Source organism: Colius striatus, chromosome 2, assembly GCF_028858725.1.
Source record: "Colius striatus isolate bColStr4 chromosome 2, bColStr4.1.hap1, whole genome shotgun sequence".
NCBI lineage: Eukaryota > Metazoa > Chordata > Aves > Coliiformes > Coliidae > Colius > Colius striatus.
In genome coordinates, this window is record NC_084760.1 from 27,934,101 (window position 1) to 27,953,328 (window position 19,228).

The 19,228-nt window shown below is 36.6% G+C and overlaps 1 protein-coding gene across 2 annotated transcripts in view; it reads right to left on the bottom strand.

The window, feature by feature from the left end:
* MYT1L (myelin transcription factor 1 like) overlaps positions 1-19,228 on the bottom strand; it is a 129,186-nt gene that overhangs the window by 81,026 nt on the left and 28,932 nt on the right. The window contains exon 5 of one of the 2 annotated variants that reach the window (XM_061989713.1): positions 2,309-3,277. In XM_061989713.1, the coding sequence (XP_061845697.1) occupies positions 2,309-3,277 (969 nt within the window). Of the gene's footprint in view, positions 1-2,302; positions 3,278-19,228 lie in introns of both variants that reach the window. The other variant, XM_061989712.1, reaches the window with a different exon arrangement.

Below are 19,228 nucleotides of genomic sequence, written 5' to 3' on the forward strand. Positions count from 1 at the left end.
TTGCTTTTAATGGAAGATATTTGACTGAACTTTCCACAACTTTATACAAATCACTCGATACTCTTTTCTACATCCTTTTCTTTTAATTGGGAGAAATATTGCACAGTTTTATTCAATTCTGTAACCTTTCCTTACTCCTTGCCACAATGGAAGTATTGCCGGAGTGAAGGTTGTCAGAGGACTCCAAAGGTTTTAAAATTTATAAATTTCAGAAGAAAGTCTGTTTAGAAGGCTTTAAATGGCAGGGGAAAAATGGTTAGTGGTCCCTTAACAGTTGCTTCAGTGATCTCTGAAAGCAGAAGTCCTGAAGTCAGGAGGTAGTTCTCACTGTAAACTTGTGTACCCAAAACGTTTCCACTTAATTGTGTCATACATCTCTGTGGGCATCTCTTCCAGGAGTATCTGGAGATAATGTGTGAGTGGAGAACAAATGATATAAGCAATTGTGTATCTTAAAGCTTCCTCTCTCAACAACTACCTGAATGTTTTCTACATTTTTTAAAGGAAGGAAGGAATAATTTTTCCTTTCTTCATTTATTAAAAAAAGTGTAGAATCATCCACTCCATAAAGCTTCTCAGTCCAAACTACCACAATATTTAGCTCCTGGGCTTCAGACCTGCTATCAATTCAGGCTACAGCTCCCAAGAGAAAGAATGGTTCAAAGAAGCTCTAGAATTTACTGAAATAGGAAGTCCATGCTCTTGTTACTGTCAGAAATTATAGTCTTATACAGGAGACAGCATATATGCATAAATGCTTTCCTAGGAATATATAGGCTGGAAGGGCTTGACAACACCAGAGTTAAAATTCAGAGATTGATATTGGTCTTCTATGTCTATGGTTTTATTAAAGACATATATTCAAAGGGAAATGTACCTACAATAGGTCATATGCAACCATTTAGCACAACACCCACATGATTATGCAGTAATACACTAACTAAAGTTGTCTTCCCCAAATACCCACAGTTACTACAGCACTCACTGGACCATATATTTGTGTTTAAAACAAACAAAACCTTACTAAAATACATTCAAGAAGAGTGTATGATGTCAGTAATTTCCATGCTTTTCTAAAAGGCTAGTCATTACTTTTCCTTAAGGCTCGTAAAAAAAAGATCAAAATCTTGGACCAAGACGTCTGTCTACCAGAATGTCGCAGGCAGACCTTAGGGTATTACTTTTTTAAAACAGGGGTTTATTAAAGGAGAAAAATGCCCACCATCTGAGTTGTAGAAAGGAAACCAAATATTTTTATGAGAAATATAAGATGAACCCAGTCCCTGCTTAGCATCTCCCAAGAAATGCCACATCCTCAACTTCCACTAAAGTCAATGGGAATCAAGGTTGTTCAATGAGTCTCAGGAGGTATTGAACACTTTATACAACGTGGCCCTACACATACAGATGTAGATACATTGAAGAGGGGTGTGATAATATAAACACACCATCATCATGATAATCCTGTAAATTAAAAGGTATTCTAAATGTAACCTTTAAGTCTGGTCTTTTTTTTTTTGTTGTTTTCCTTTTTTTGGTCTTTTTTTTTTTCCTTTTGTATTGAATTATGGTCAAGGCAGCACCTTAACTGTTTCCACAATGGAATGAAACCAGTGAAGTGGAATGCACATACGAAAGAAATTGCTATTGATCTCAGCCCAGGCCACACCATGCCTTGCATAGCAAATGGCTTCCATTACCTTACTATCTTAAGATAATTAATGTGCAGTCACTGCCCCTATCTTATGTTATCGGTCATTCTGATATTGTTCAATTTCTATCAGGCAATTCTACATTTTAGATGGGAGAGGCTCCATCAATAACTGTCATTTGATGATAATTTTATAAGTCATGATGTCACCTACCCAATCTAATCTGTAAAATATGCACTTCATAGCTGACTTACTACCTGCTACATAAAGCCCCACTCTCCAATATAGTTTGCAATGTAATTATCTTCATTATTTTTTAATTATTGCTATAAAATATATTAAAAACTTGAGAAAAATCTTTGCCTCTTTCAACATGATCTCTTATTTATTTTGTTTCCCTGATAAGTAATTTTTTAATTTAGCGAAACGATATTCACTGAAATACTGTACATATTTCTAACACTGCAGAACGAAATGTTTTATTTTATAATCACAGCATGATGGTATTTTACAATTATGTCATACTACTACAATTTAAATAAAGTTCCCATTTTGTGGAATTAATAACTTCATTTCAGAAATCTATGCAAAACTTAACACGTTAGCTCACACTTTCTCATGATATAACATACGGTATATAGAAATATTACCTTTACCATAATATGGCTTTTTGACATGGCCGTCACTGGGTTTAGGCTTCCTGTCATCTCCAGAAAGGTGTCTTGGAGACTGTTCCTCAAATGATCTCATATTATCCCTCCTTCCAGCTTCCACTGCCATTTTTTCTCTCATGGCTTTTGCTCTCTCAGTTTCCAAAGCAATTGCTTTCTCAAGCAGGGTTAAGTTACCTTTTGTCATATCAAACACTTCTTCAGACCTATCTGAAGTAATAGAGGTGGTATCATCGTCTCTTTCATGACAACCATCCTCCTTTGCACAGCTAGAAAAAGTCCTAGATCTGGGGCTCAACTGTTCTTCAAGCCTCATTAGGTTCATCATATCAGAGTAATTCCGGTCTGGTGTTCTTCCTTGGAAGTCATCTTCTTGCCTGACATGCTGACGAGTGTTCATGTTTTGCTGTTGATTTCTTTCCTGTGGATTTGTCTCACTGAGTTTCCTAGCCAGATCAAAACACTGGTTCCTTAAGCACTCCAAACTGCTGAGACACACCTCTTCATCACTCTCCTCCACCATTTTTTCTGTAAGTCCATTGTTCACAGGCTTCCCTAGCATTACAAAGTTCATATTCCTATTTTCTTGCTGTGAAGTATTGTCTGCATAATTTCTGTCATTAATGTTTTCTGAGAGCACTACACCATGTCCTTGTGCTAATAATTTAAGGGAGTCCACTGTTTCCCTAACAACATCACTGTCTAAATCTAAACTCAGCTCACTTTTCCGACCAATATTTTCATTTTTGTCACTATCATCTTCCAGACTATTAGATGTATTGCTGTTCATTTCTGATTCTGTCCTGGCTCTGTATGCTGCATCCTCTGCAATTTTGCCAAGATTTAACAATGACTTGGCCACCAGTTCATCGTAATTATCATACTCATCATTATTGTTATCGTCTTTTTCTGTGTCTTGCATTATTCGAGTATTGTGACAATTCATTTGATGGTCTTCTGCATAAAAAACAGAAACAAAGAAAGAAACAAAGAAAGAAAGAAAAAGGAAAAGAAAAAAGTGGCTACAATTGGAACTGTTGTTGCAATTGCATGGACAGAAAACAAACTGCATGTCAAATATTGTTAATAATACAGCAATTGTATAACACTAAGGCCCATGTGAAGTGAATTTCTCTGTAGTCTATAAGGCTATTTTTGTTTATTTGCTGTTCACATGAATTTCTTTCAGAGAACTGATAAGAAAAAGGCAATCAAAATGCTAATTATTGCTACTGCTAAATATTACGGCATGAATACTTATGCTTATCCTTTCACTTTTATATTTACAGGTTTATAGTGTTTACTAAAAGCACATTACTACTATGACATAATTGCCTGTGTTTCCAACTTTCTCACTCCTGTCCCTCCTGTAATTATGGCAGGTAGCAAAAGGAGTGAATATTACTGGATTTATTCTCTTACTGATGAATGTCATTCACCAAAAGAGAAAGAACATACACCAAGCAGGAAATTTCACTTTTTTAACACTGTGCACACCTCTAACACTAGATAACCAATAACTATATGCAAAGACTGAAATGGCATTTTACTTAGTGGATCCACCAGTAGAAATCAAAATTTCTCAGTTTAACTATGCAAACTGTGGAGAAAAAAAAAAATTTAAAAAGAGTTGTTACATGAAAGGAAGATAGAAGCAATTCTATGCACAACACAATTTCAAGTAAATACGCTAGCCCAAATTACATGGTCATATGTGTATGATAGGGCTGTCATCTACTGTCCAGTGTATTATAACATAATGGTGCAGTTACCACATCTTACTTAGCTTTGTTTTAGTAACTGTTGAATACTAGAGAGACAATGAGATGGAGCCAATGTAAGGCCCAGAGGGTGAGATTCATCTCACCTAACTTTAGACACAAGCAAGCCAGGCATCTATATCCAAGCGAGATATTCGATGTTCCCGTCCTTAGTCAGTATGAGAAGCAGACACTTAAGGATATAGTCTACTTGAGCTGATTCAGATATATTGAGAATAAAATTAATAACTACTAGAAGTGCCTGTTTCTCTCTGCTGACAACAAAGGGACCCAGGCCAAATGCCCACCTCAACGATATTCACATTTGGTCAGATGAATATCATCCAGAGAGCATTTTCAAATAGCTCATGTTCACTCAGAAGTTAAGTCACTCTTAGATCCATTCTTAAAACACATATTCATTAATCATTATTTACTAATGAATATCTCATAAAATGTTTTTTATCTGTCATTACATTGACACGTTAGGCCAGTTTTTCAGCTGGTGCAAACTGAAAGAAACCAGTAGAGCTAGGACAATTAACACCCGCTCAAGAGCTAGTCCATCAACTTCTGATAGCATCTTTTCAGCTCAGATGTAATTTCAATACTGGTACACCTAAACACATAGCATTTTTTAAAGTGTGACTTTTGTGTTTTGAGTTAAACAAATCAAAGTGGGAAATTTCAGGTAGTAGGTGGCTTTTGCACTAATATTTTGATGATAGGATTTTTTTTTCGTTGTAAAAATAATTTTTATGTCAGTGGAAAAGATAATAAATCAGAGTTTTAAATACAAAGCTCAACAGTACAAAAATTATTTCAGCCACAAGGTAGTATTCCTTCTACACAGTGGTTAGGGATCCTGGGATGATAGTAGGCTGTAGTTAAGCAGCAGAACTGATAGATGACCAGGCTACATCTAGGGGGAAAAAAAAGCTCTAATGGTAAACTATCACGTTATATTATCTATTTGAACATAGTGAGAAATCAACTAATAGGAAAGGATGCATGGTATTTGTACATGACATGATATTCCAAGTCAATAGTGGGTTACCTATTTATCATTAAAGGTGATTTTACTTCAGTTGTTCTCAAAATAATAATAATTTCTTAAAAAACTAAGTTTATCAGAGTACCAGATTTTCAATGTAAAAGTAAGGGATGCCACATATTTCCTATTTGAAAATATTTCATCTTCAATGACTGCTTAGGAGTAGGCAGTTAACAATTACTGGTAATTAGTTCACGCTATTTGAAAAGGAAATATTTTAAGACATTAATAACAATTTTCTGAAGTAAAATGTACAAACAAGTTCTACATTAATTTGAACATTAAGGATAAAACCTGATGTCAAGAAGACTGTTCAGTGGAAACTGCTGTTTTTGTGGAGTGCTTCTTGTAACTAGGTCTGATAAGCAGTCAGATGTAGCAGAAAGAACACCAAAGTAATCAAGGAAGCAATGAGCTATAGCTCCAAAATTGCCAGTGCCTTCAAGTTTAGGATGAGGTATCTAAAAACACTGGTGAAATAAGTCCAAATCGATCTCTAACAGGATAATGAAATTAAAAGTTGGAAAAAAAGGTATTTTCTCAAGCCATCCAGAGCTCAGTTCAGGTATGCAACGAGTACTCTAGGCCAACTTTTGAAATGTGAAAAGTTTCAGGTTTGTTTTTTTTTTAAAAAAGCAGTTTTGTGTTTGTTTTTATGTCAACGAGAGTCATATAAATGATCTGCAATGGGAGGAATATGTTATACTTTGCCTCCACAACAGTGAAAAGTCAAAATGTGAATCACGTACTGTATGAGTGAAGACATGTAAATTCCTTAGAGTAGGTGAAGCTGGGTGAAAGCTCTACTATAGTCTTTTGTATTCTGTTTTTTTTGGTTATATCCTTTTCAGTTCTCCTTCCCATTCAATCCTAAAAAGAAGAAGAAAAAAGGGTGGTGGAGAAGAAGAAAGCATAAAGCATGAATCCTGGATGAAAGAGGTAGGAAAACAAAATGTTTTAAAGAAGTTTAATTCCTCCTCTGTTATTTTTTTTTTCCCTTTTCTTGCCTCTATTTTCTTTAACAACTATTTTGCTCATGTTTCTTATCTCCACGCTGCAGCTAATTTTAATGAAAAGGATATTCATGTGTACTATGTCATCTCCTCAATAACAGTCTGGTGGATGTTGAGCTTGCTCTAGTGAAGCACCTTGGACAGTTGTTCATTAAATTCAAATTTTAACTACCAAATAGGTCCATGTATTATTTAATGGTCTTCTGGAAAGTATGTTAGCTTAGCAGCTCTGTGTGCACCTATGTGCCTTTTCTTTGATTCAGCTCTGTAAAACCTAATCTTCATTACACATTTCTGTGATTCATAAGATTAAACCTTTAACTCTGTAACTACCTTTACACTGGCTGTTTGTTAAAAGACTGCAAAACCTATTGGACTAATACACCTACTCTACCCCTTACCTAAGTTTTGTAACCATTGACTCAAATGGCATTATTTGCTTGGTGAACAGGCTCAGTTTGCCTCAAAAAGACACAAGTTAGTCAGTTTAGGCGAAGAGTGCACAAAGTTACCATACACCCTTTTTCTGTTAGCTTTAGGGTTGCATGGACATGGAATATGTAAACAGAGTATATGATTATTTTAGCCCTCATCCACACTTTACTATGATAATTTGGGTATTCTTGATTGCGAAGGTTGTTCTCTTTAACTCCCAGCAAATATAACAAAGGACAGGAGGGAAATGATGGAAAAGCTATAAAAAGCTGGAAGCCTTTAGCCATCTGAACAGAAGTGCACTCTTGTATTGCAGTAAAATAAGCGAGTAATTTGATTTCTTATTGCACTTTTCATCCAAGGATCTCAAAGCACTTTACAAACATTATTTTAAAAAGCCTCACAACACCCCTGTGAGGTAGGTATTTTAACCCCATTTTACAGATGGGAAATTAAGACACAAAGAAGTTGAGTGACTCTTTCCATGTCATACCAGGAGTCACTGAAGAATAAGAATGATAGTCTCTACATCCTTGACTGTTTCCTCCCTTTGTTCTTATCACATCCATTTTAAAACATTTTTGGCAGAAGAAATGGCTTGCTGTTTTTAGTGTAGGGAGTCATGCGAAACAGCACCTTCTTTTTGAAAAGGAACATATACAGCATTTAGTTTGAGAGATTCTGCAGAGAGAGGCAATGATACTTCAGTAGCAGCAGCTACCTTCCTATCAAAGGTCAAAGATACAAGACTTTCCTAATCTGTGGTCCGTGTATTACACTGCTCACTTTCTCCTCAGCATAGGAAGACATGATGGCTAACAAGCTGAATCTATATATGGTCATACAGGCTTTCCGCCCAGACGGATGGTTTCATTACCCAGGCACCATTGCCCGTTTTAAAACACCTCACTGCTCCTGCTGCTGCCACTTGTCAATTCCTCAGTGCTCAGCACATGATACTACTGCATCCTCATTTTTCTCCCTACAACCTGCGATGCAAGGTGCACGCATACATCTCCATACTACAGTCTATGACAGATGGCCTATGAGAAATATTTTGCAAGACAACGAATCCCAAATCTTAGAAAGTTACAGCATCATATGGGGCAAGAAGTTGTTTGTTCATTGCTTTCTCCTCTGGGAAAATCTTATGAGTAAGGAAAAATGTGGAAAATTTAGTGAGCTCTCAAAAACTTCTCCACTTTGCGCTGAAAAAATAGTGCACAATCTCTGAGAGTCTAAGCTAGGTCTCTAAAAGTCTGAACACTCCTACTGACATGGGATTTGGATCAGAGTCCAAGCCTTTGAATATGCTAATTTCAGGGATGCGCGGAAGTTGATCATGTGTAGTTCTTTGTCTCTGCAAAAGTTCCCAAAGTTCTTTTACACGCCAAGTACTTCAGGTGAAGACCAAAGTAATTTGTTTTTACAGCAGCTGACTCAGTTATAGACCTTGTGTTACCTAATGAAAGTCAATGGAAAAAGATAACTGTTATTACTTCTATTTTTTTTTTCACTTCTCTCCCTCAGTCTGCTAGACGTACTTAAAATAGTTAATAATACTGGGATTTACTGTTTAGACTCACCTGCAATAATTACAGTATTCAAGTAATAGTGCTCAAACTAAAATAAATGAAGAGTACAAGTCAATAGGCATGGCAAGGAAAGTCTGAGCTAAAGAACACAGCACATCACAATTTGGTATTACAAAGTAGGAGTAAGGACCACAGAGCATGCCCACACAGACTTTTACAAATACTGTACATAATTTTCTGGGTTATTCTGTCTTCCTCTTTTTTTCTTTTCCTGCTATATTTTGATCTTTTAATTTTCTATGGGTTCCACTTTTTATCTTGTTCTCTGGAAATTTAACTATTACCTTTTTTTTCTCCTCTCTCAAGGACTAAAATGGATCCTCACAGATCTACACTTGTTTTCTGTTATGGGGTGATTATGGCCATATAAAAGCATTTTATTTTTTTCTTCTTCTTTTTGCTATTAAAATATATTTTAAATAGAAGAAAATGAATATTGATAAAATACTTCGGCATAACAGTATTTTTAAAATCTTAGTTTTCTGTACAGATCAGTGCACTCTCATCTAAATGCACAAGTGTTTGTATATAATCAATGACCTAAAATACTCTTTTTTCTTTGCTTATGCTATCCTTGCAACTTGTTATTACGCCTTTGCCTGTGTCAGATCTACATGAATAGCATCCTAAACTACAAATACTCACATATAGTATTGGTAGAATACAGATATTCTTACTTAGGTTATTCCTATTAGTATAGAATCAGGCAGGAATTTAGATAAAGAGAACCCAGATGAATGGGGATGTAATGTATTTTTTTAAATTACATTGTTTATTATTCAGTCATGTTTTCCCACCCTAAGTCTCTATGAGACACCTGAATCAGTACAGTTTTGGAAAAGCGTCTGAAGATGCTGAAGACAGTTCCTCTGGCAAGATCATGACTGTGGCAATTTTGCTTCAAGCAAGAGACTGCAACAGGTTCTTAAAAATTATGTAGGTTCTGACTCCAGACAACATGCTCTGTTTAAGATTCTGTCCTTTCACCACAGCTGCTGCTTGCCTCTCTTTTATCTCAGTATACCTCACACATCATCTACATTGCAATGGTACCACAGAATCATGCAGTAGCTGACGCTGGAATGGAGGCTATCTGTTCAACCCACACTCAAAAAAAGGGCCAGTTTAGAAAAAAATCTCAGGGCCCTGTTCTGTCCGTCCAGTTTTGAGAATCTTCCAGGATGGAGACACTACAGCATCACTGGGAAATCTGTTCCAGTGTTTGACCACTCTCACAGTGAAAAATTACATTGTTGTTTCATTTGGAGCTTCTTTTGTTACAACTTGTGTCTGTTGCCCCTTATTAGGTCACTGCACACTTCCATTTTCTCTCTACTCGTCACATAAGTAGCTGAAGACAGGAATAAGATCTCCCCTTAGCCTTCACTTCCTCAAGTGAATAAACTCCTTTTTCTCAGTCTTTCTTTGTACACCATGTGCTTCAGTTCTCTAACCATCTTGGTTTCTCACCAGTGGGCTCCAGTATTTCAAGGCTTTCTTGTACTGATCAGCTCTAAACTGGATCTAGTGCTCCACATGCAACAGAGTAAGTGCTGAATAAAGTGGAAAAACCTCTTCCTGCAGCCTTCTGTTTACATTCTCTAGTCTTTTCATTCTGACATCCAAATATTACTTCAAAAATGTCAAAAGGCAATGAATATGCTGGTGATGTTTTTTTCCACCACAGACAGAGCAGAAAAGACTTTTCAGTTACCTACAGGCATCCCTTTAAGTAGGTAAGGTCCCTGGTTGGTATAAAACCTGCTTGTTCGGTTTGCAGTATCTGCAATACTGGGTATAAAGGCGTATGTTTAGGCTTGAGAAGGAACTTGCTGAGATGAGGAGTGGATATGTGTTTTGCAAGGGCAGTAAAATTTAGTCAGTCATTGCCATCCGGTCCATGCATTGTTGAGAATCAGGTTCAGGCAGTGCTTAGCTGTTTTAACCTGTCTTCTGTCTGGGCAGATAAAGAGACCACTTCAGCTGATGACTGGTATACATTTGATCCTACTTTTTCTCCACGAGAAGTTTATATGAGGGAGGGGAGATATTCTGTCTCATAGCTTTATAATGACTCAGAGGAATATGGCAGTGTTTTGCATTCTCTAAGGTTTCCAAAGCTCAGCAGGGAATGAGGAAGCTAAAGCCATTTTCCAGATACTGAGATACAGCAGGGGAGCTGAGGACCAGCTGCACTGATGGGAGAACACCCACTCAGACAGCTCGTGCTATGGAGCTTCTCATGGGCCTACTCCAAAGGCTGCTTAGGAGACAGTGACTCCTACTTGCATCCCTCTCCATGATCACTACTTTGCAAAGGATGTAGCCTGAAGAACACATCTTCATTTCATAAAGTAACATTTTCTTTCTCATATACAAATAGTTGAGAATGAGAGGTTGAAAACTGTTACTGATGGGATACATAATACCTTTTCAGTGGTCTTGTTTCATTTTAGATCTCTGACTCAATGCAGATGTCTATGCTGAATAGACATATATGAACCACACCTTTAGGCTCCATTTACTGGCAATGAACAAAAACACACATACTGGAATGTGACTTATTACATCCCAACTAGATATCTGAAGCAGACTGTCTGAATTTGTCCCTAAAAGTGAGTATTTCTCTTGATCAGTTATAAATTAAATTGATGATATGAATCCTATCCCAATTGCTTTTGCTCAATACTTTAAAATTGCTCCTTGCTGAACTTCAACAATATCTTTAATATGACACAGTGGGGGTTGCAGGGAGTAAGGAAGGAAGGAGCTATCCAAAAGGAGTTATCTTTAGATTGCAGAGACAAAGTTATATAGGGAGAGGTTTGTGTGGATGGGTTAACATGGATGCTTTGGACAGGATAGATACTTGTGATTTCCCGAATTACACGGACAGAGTTAAGTCTTATTTTATACGTCTGATCTCCATTACAAGTTTAATTACTTATTTTTAGTTGTATTTGACTATCAAAGGAAGCCTATTTGCGCTTTGATAATAATCTGACCTGATAGGCAGAGGGGACAGAGGCACACATCACTACCATTCTAGACAGAACTGCTAAAAACAGTATCACTGAAATTTCTATTTCCTCTCTCTTTTTCTATTCCCTCAACAAGTTCAGTGCCAAGGGATGTGGAAGAACAAAGACTTCTATGTGCATGAGTGCCAGCCTTCATCTGAACATTTCCCTCATTCCCCATCTTCTCGTGACAGGGGAGTCTGAGTAATACTCCACAGAATAAGGACAATGTCCAGACATAGTACAGAGGTGCTGGCTAGAGACCATTTCCAAGAAGGAGTTTGAACTTTGTGATCCTATTTTTGAAGGTAAAAGCTTAGCTGTACACACTCAAGTCATGCAACCATGGAACTCAGCATTAAATAGACTATGGTCTATTTTATTTGCTCACATAGACTTTGATTATTGTTATTAAAGAGGCAGAGAAGAAGGCAGGAGAAGCTGTAATTTTGGATCAATGGAAAGCACGCTGTTAACTGTAGCTTCAGAGGAACAAGTAAGGCAAATGAGAATCCATTCTTTTAACCATGCTACTCCAGTCAGTCAAGAATAGGAAGACAATGGACCTCAAAAATCAGAAACTCAGTGACTCAACAGTGCAGTTAGATTTTAGCTAGATACAAAAAGTCTTTATTATCTTCTGTTTATTTGCCATCTATATTTGCCATCTGTACAGATGGCCTATGAGATTGGAAATGTCTAAGGACAATAGAGTTAGCAGAAACCTGTCGAATAAAGGAAATGCACACTAACATTTAAAAAAACCCTTTTTCTGTTGCTATTGCATCTGCAAAGGTACTTCCACTAAGGCTGTTACAACTATTTGTTCACCTGAGGAACACACAGTGTCATTGTTTTAGAAACTGCTAGCTCCTCTGTTCTATGAGGGATTTCCCACAGCTTTTCAGATTTGCACTGGAATATCTGTCCTGAAGATGAAAGCTGGTACCTCATAGAGAAAAACTTTTGCTGGACAAATGTAATCCCCTACATATTTACATATGTTTCTGTGTATTTCCAACTAAAGATGTCAGCTATGATGGCAGTGGCTTTATAGTCGGCCTCACTGCCTAAACTGACTAGAACAGCGTAGTATTGGTGCATGAGATTTCTGCTGAAACTCTTGCTTCAATTGGCCCCACAGAAACAACAAACTACAATGGGGATCAATCAGCCAAATAACCACAATAGCCATCTTTCCAAAATATTCATGTACACACACATGGATACTGAGTTAATCTTACACTGTACAAAACTAAAACCCGAGTCTGAGTCTGGTCTCAGGATTGTTCAGCTCAGAACTTGTTTTACTGGGATTCACTGGTAAAATTTATGTACATTAGACAAAGTTAATACCTATACTTCTTTCTGAAATTGTTTTTGGTTCTACTTTTTCTTCAAGTATTCATCAGGTGATTGACACTGAAATCACAGTGGCATATTGTTACCTTTCAACTGCACTTTGCAGAATTCTTTTTAGGCTCTAGCCTCATTAACTTAAATTTCTGCTCACTGAAGTATCTGAGCAACTTCAAAGTCAATGGAATTAACCTATTCACCAAGAACTTTTCCCCTGTGTCCCTTTGTATCTGGTGCTGTATTATGTTTTCTTACTTCAAAATTAATTTATTAATGGAACTCCACCTAATCCATTCCTAAAACTCAGATAGACTTTGCACATTATTTCCATATTGTCTTCTCAGTGATGTGCAATTCATGTATTTCAAGCAAAACACATATTTGGCCAAGGACAGTTATTCTTCCTTTATGAATACATTGCCATTACTTTTAGTTAGGCATTTCTAAATGTTAGTAATTTTGGTTTGTTGCTGTTTGTTTCTTCTCTACAGATCAAGTCGAATTTAATAATCCTGGTATAACAGATTATAAAAAGTCTGCACTTATTGGTTGGGTTTTTAGAAGTGTTCTAGTTCAGACTCTACTAATGACAATGACACAAAAATCCATCAGTATAGCATAAAGACAGAGTAAGCTACATCAGATTATGAACTGTAGGAAAATGGTCACGTATTAGGGAGGGGAAAATAGTACAAAACAACTGTACCGTGCTCCATCCTCTGTGGGTGTAGGTATTTTGTCTAGTCCTGATCCTGATCAGCTTAAAGCCTTTTTTATTGCTACGTTGAAGATTCTGCATCATTCAGATTCTAGACTGTAGTTTTCACACCTTTGTAATTTCCTGCTGTCCAGGAAGGAATCCTAGCGGCATATTTCATTTGCTTTCTGCAGTACTCCCATGCTCGTCTCCTAATCATTTTTTAATGCTTTTCTATTTGTTTGAGGTTTTGTTTTTTTTTTTCTGCACAGGCCCTATACTCCCTTTTACACTCGGAATTTATTCTTTGTATTTCTCTGTCAGAAGACCCTCCAGTCATTGGATCAAATTTATTCTTAAAATCATACTTATATTTAATGGACATTTCAACATGAATCACTTAAAAAAAATCTTATGAACCACGGCAGCAATTTGTACATCACTTACAGATTGGACTTTTTGTGTGGCATATTGTATAGAAAGGAATAGTATATTTCTGTTTCTCTTGGTGATACAACTACATCTGCGCTCATTTATGGCTTACATGGAAGACATCTAAACTCTAACACTGAACAACTGTTCAAGGCTCTGCTCCTCCCTGTATCAAAACAGCTCCAGCCTTAAGAAGCTCTCCACCTATGTGCCATTTAAGCCCTGAATGGTTCTAGGCAGTAGACATTTTCATACATAAGCTCCCAGAGAGACTCAGTCCAATAGGTATGCTCTAATACACACCTGAAAGTCCCATAAAGTGTTGCTTTGACTATCTTGCTTCAGTTCATAAGATGGCTAGAGTGTCCTTAGGGAAAAGACAGGAACCCAGCATGTCCTGCCTTCCCAGAAGAATGACCTGCTTTGGTCTATGGCAGTACTTGAACTTATTTTCAATGGCGTGATAGATCTGCATCAGAATGCATAAGAGCATTGCTTATGAAAGCAGCCTCCAATCTAACCTCTAACCTCTGTGACAGGAGAGAAGGAAATGTGGCACTGAACTCCTGCATCACCTCTCACATTAAACTCAGGAACCTGAGTTACAGATAGGGGTAGAATTTCTATTTCATTCTATTCTGAAACATTTATCTCACTCCATCAAATGTAGGAGGATTCTTAGCTCCAAAAAAAAGATTCCAATTGCTAGTCACATAAAAGTTGCCCTTTCTGGCTGTGTTTTCAGAGGACATTAACAGACTGCTATCATTCGACAATAAACAAACTCTAAGATAACCATTAGTATACTTTTTCTAAGTCTAACTCCAGCACTATTCCTAACAGTCTGGTAATAATTATCTATCACTCTCTATTTACAATATTACTTTTAAAAAGTACTTTTTCTGTTTCATTATCTTAGGGCAAAGTTTAATGAACACATCACAACAGAAAAAGAAACAATTTTTAACTTTCTGTTGGACATCAACATTTAAAGTTGAATGACGTTTTAATTACTGGAGATGATAAAAAAGACAGGCTACTGTAAAACCTAAGTCCAGTCCAACAAACTGTTCAGCAGATACATTTTGATTATATAGAACTTCTATGATAAACTGAGGCAGTTGGCAAAACAATAAATCTGATACAAGATAAACCAGAAAAATGGCAGCTACATAGCATGCCTTAGAAGTGTTTATGACAAGTAAAGAATCTCACCACATATGCTTTGGAAAATGTAGACAGAACTCTAGCCTGATGGCCTGGATAGCTTTGCAAACACTCCTGAGTTAAGTGACTGGAAATATTCATGCCACAGACCTTTCCCTTGTTTCCATCAGTAATCCATGCCTATAGCACATAAGGAAGAAAATGTCTGCTTTTTGTAAATTCAGTTATTTTGTGGTGTTCCTTTAGCAATGCTGGGAATAATGTCTATTAATAGTATAGACTGCAAAATTAAGCTTTTGGGATGACAGAAGTATCAGATTGAGGAGTTCACCTAACAAATCTCCATTAAGTCTTGAGTAATATTGAGTGCACAGAGGATATAATATCTGCCTTGTATTCACAGGGGAAAAAAAAAGACATAAAAAACCCCAAGCATGGTGTTATAGATAATTGACATGTCTAATGTTAGTGACCAAGTATATTCAATACTTTCTGTATGAAGTCTTTTTGTGTCAAATGGATTGCTACAATAGTGACCAAAACCAGCTCAAGTCCATAATCACATCAAAGCAGTGGACTTCTCTAATAACTATTGAACATTCTTTACCAAAATCCCTGTGGTAGTTTCCTTCCTAGCAGTAGTCCTCTTTGTCTTCTGTTAAATGACATGGCCTTCCCCGCTGTCCATCTCACTAATTATAACTCCCACAGTTTGCTCTCAAAAAATATCTGTGAAATATCTTAATTCATGGAAGGGAAACTACCTCGTATGGTATAAAAAGACTGCATTTTATGTCATACAAGTGACAAAAGAACAAAACTGACTTCTGAGACCTGTAAAAAGAGGAAGAAATGCTTCCATAATAAAAAAAAGTATTCAGCATTAGACATATATGTTCAGTACAGATCAATTCTTTTGTTTCAAAAGAATACTTTGTTACTATTGTTTATGTACTTCAGTTAAAAAAATTTTCTGTGGCTTGAAACATTTGCCAAGACCACAAATTTGATTCATGAGAATAGATATGGATCAGAAGAAATGATCAATGCAATCTGGAATTTTATTTCATTTTATTATCTCCTGGAGGAACTGTAATAGTGGAAAATTAACTCCTACAGCTAACAAACAAGGTTCTCTGCTTTTCAGGGTGAAAAGCTGCCATTTGTGTTCACTCTTTTAGGACAAGTACTGTAAGCCCAGTGGGAATAGTGAATTAATAGGATGGGAACCTCTACCACTGTCCAAACAAAAATTATTTTTAAGAATCATTACAGTTGTAGTGTCAAGAAGGATTCAGAGTCTGTAGTCACTGTGTCAGCTGTAGTACAGTGTGGATAATGCTATCTTTGAAGCAGCACTATGAAAGGCAAAGCATTTCAAAGAGACACCACAAAGTGTTTGGTCTTGTATAACCTGTGAATATGTGCCATATGCCAGATGTGAGACTTTCTACAACATCAGGTCATGTTTGCAATTATGGATGTAAAGAGCTGCTATCTAATTGAGTTTACTGTTGATTCTTTAAAGCACTCTAATACATAACTAATCAGCTTCTTGGCACAGTTCTGCCAAAACTAGGAGATCACTGGTGATGAGCTGGTTAGAGTATGAGTGAGATCCGGAATACAGTTCTAAGGCTACAGCACTTTCATTCTGAATTTCTTCTCCAATCCACCTTGTTGTAAAAGAATTAATTTTACTGTATGACCTTGCCAAACAACAAATCAAGGAGGCAAAATCAAGGATCCACTCAGTATCTATCTGCAGACAGAAGATGCAATGAAAATACAGAAAAGGCAACTTCTACACAGCCTCTTCTTGAGGGCTGCAATCTGTGAGAATCCAAAGCATGTGAACCAAAAATACAAGGAAACAACTCCATGTCATGCAAAATAGCTTCAGAATGAAGCAGCATTAAAATCAGATGTGGTGCTGAAACTTTTCTGTGATGCTCTTACTAAGGCTTTCAGTTCAGGCCCTGACCTCTTTAAGCGTCCCAATGTCCTCTATGGAATTTCTGCTTACGTCAACAAAAGTTGTGTATGGAAGAGGTCTATAATCGGTCTCATCAAAGGTGAATAATTTCTTTACACTGCATAAAGTTAAAATTGCATCACTTGTTCTTGAAGGATCAGCTATTTCACATTATCATTTAAGGCGTTTTATTTGTAGGAAAGGAGCTAAATATGCAAACCTCTACATCAGAAGAATACTTAAGTACATTCTTAACTTTAAACATGGCACTTAAAGTGAAGGGAACTACTAACTGCCTAACATTACATCTAAGTTTCTACACATAGCCTGGAAGATTTACTGAGCTGCTGAGTTAAACATTCACATTGAAGGAAGTATTTTAAAACAGTTCCTCAAGGGGAGAAAAAGCTAGGTATGATACGTGCAGCATCACCACACGTAAATGTACCTCTATAGACATAAAGTTATTCTTCCTTTGTTCTGACGTAAACAAGCTCAGTAGCAGGTCCTATCTCACTTCAGTGAGTTAAAAAATAACATTTAAATAATATTGTTAAAAAATTATACTATGAGTCACAAACAGTAAACACCTTGAGCATGGAGCAAAGCAATAACCAAAACTTTACTAAACTAACATCCAGTCATGTTTAAGTAGTCCACCAACCAATCAACTAACCAATCAACCACAAACACATTAACAACTGTAATAAACAGATGTGAAGTTTTTCTACAAGTGCTAGAAGTATCCAGAGAGTATTTACCAGCTAGCTGTTTCCCCACCCTATTCCACAGTCTTGAAGTTTCCCGCTCTGAACTTCCTGTTCCCAATCTGTTACTTGCATTATTTCCAACAACAACAAAAAAACCACAGAGAAAACGTTTAGTTTGACTGTCTCTAATATGGACTAATATAAACAGCTAAATAGCTGAACACTGTTTTCTATACTTGCATCTTCAATGCAGAAAGAGAGTATCAATACAAATTCTTATGCTGTGGTTTAACCCCATCACTCTCAGGCTGGAGCTCTTTGTAATAAAACCAGAAAGGCACTTTAACCTCTTATCCAGAGGATAAGTATGGCCAGAATAAATGTCAACGGCCAGGATAAATGTTTCCCAGTTGCAATTCTATTTTTTTTTCTATTCTTCAGATTGTTACTGGTGAGATAACCTAAGCATGGGGTCCCTTCTTTTATGGAGGAGGTGAAACAATAGAGCAAGAGTTAACTAGCAAAGGGTTAAGATCTTGTGATATTAAGATCCACCTTGTGAAATTGTCAGGTATTTATTTAGTTTTCTTTGGCCCTGGAAAACGAACTTTCCATGTCGTTCTTTACATTACCCTAAGTAGGGAAATCAGATAGATAGTGGAGGGCACTAATATTCTGAAGGTCAGTTTATGAAAGTGAAAGAAAAACCTTAATACATATTTCTAAAAAATAACCCTACAATATAAAGAAATGTCAAAACAGGTAGAACATCTATCTCTGCATCTATGTGCTAGCTTTTAAGTAAAAGAAACTGAATTATGTCTGCTTTGAATATACACTGCTATCTAGATTTTTTACCTATTTTTCAATATATTCCACTTGAAAAATTAGGTGCAATGCACATATTGGTATATTGGATATGCCAGATACCTTGAGTTTAATAGAAAATGTAAGGAAGTGACTAGAAGATTTATACATACTAATAATTCACCTCTTGGGAAACTGCAATAGTTGTTGTAGCATCATTTGTGAAATCAAATTTCCTTAGGTGTAGAATCAGCCTGACTCCTCCTGCCCCTGGCAGAATATGTAATACTTGGAGCACAAGCCGTCTTGAATGTCTTCATGTAATATGGGCTAAATTGTGTATTGGAACATGTTTTCTGAGAGCTCCTACAACAAATATTTATTTATATAATAGAAAAGCTTTGTGAAACAGTCTTTGAGACCCAGCTAGCTGAAGCAAGCTCTTCTCAGGAGAAAGTACTTCAGCTTACCTTGCAAATCAAATGCACCCTTCGTACGTCAGTCCAAAGGTTCTTGACAATTGTCACAACAGTGAAGGGGCACTCCAAAAGCAGCCTTTTCTCTTACTCCTTCACATTTGTATTGCAATTTACAGGTTAGGTAACACAGGCATCTATCTGCTCTTTGTTTCTGGGATATAAGAGAAATTTGAAAGATTTATCTTGCCTTTTGTGGTGGTGCTGAACAAAAGGGCTTTTCAAGTCTAATCATAGTTAGATTTGATAGATATCTGCCTTTTAAAGAGATTCAGTACATTTTATAAAAATGTAAAGGGGACAAGCCAGAATTCACTGGGGATTCAATCAATTGTGTACAGAAGTATGAGCACAGAATTTGAGACTCATCTAAAAAAGTTTGGGGTTTTCTTTCTATTTTAAATT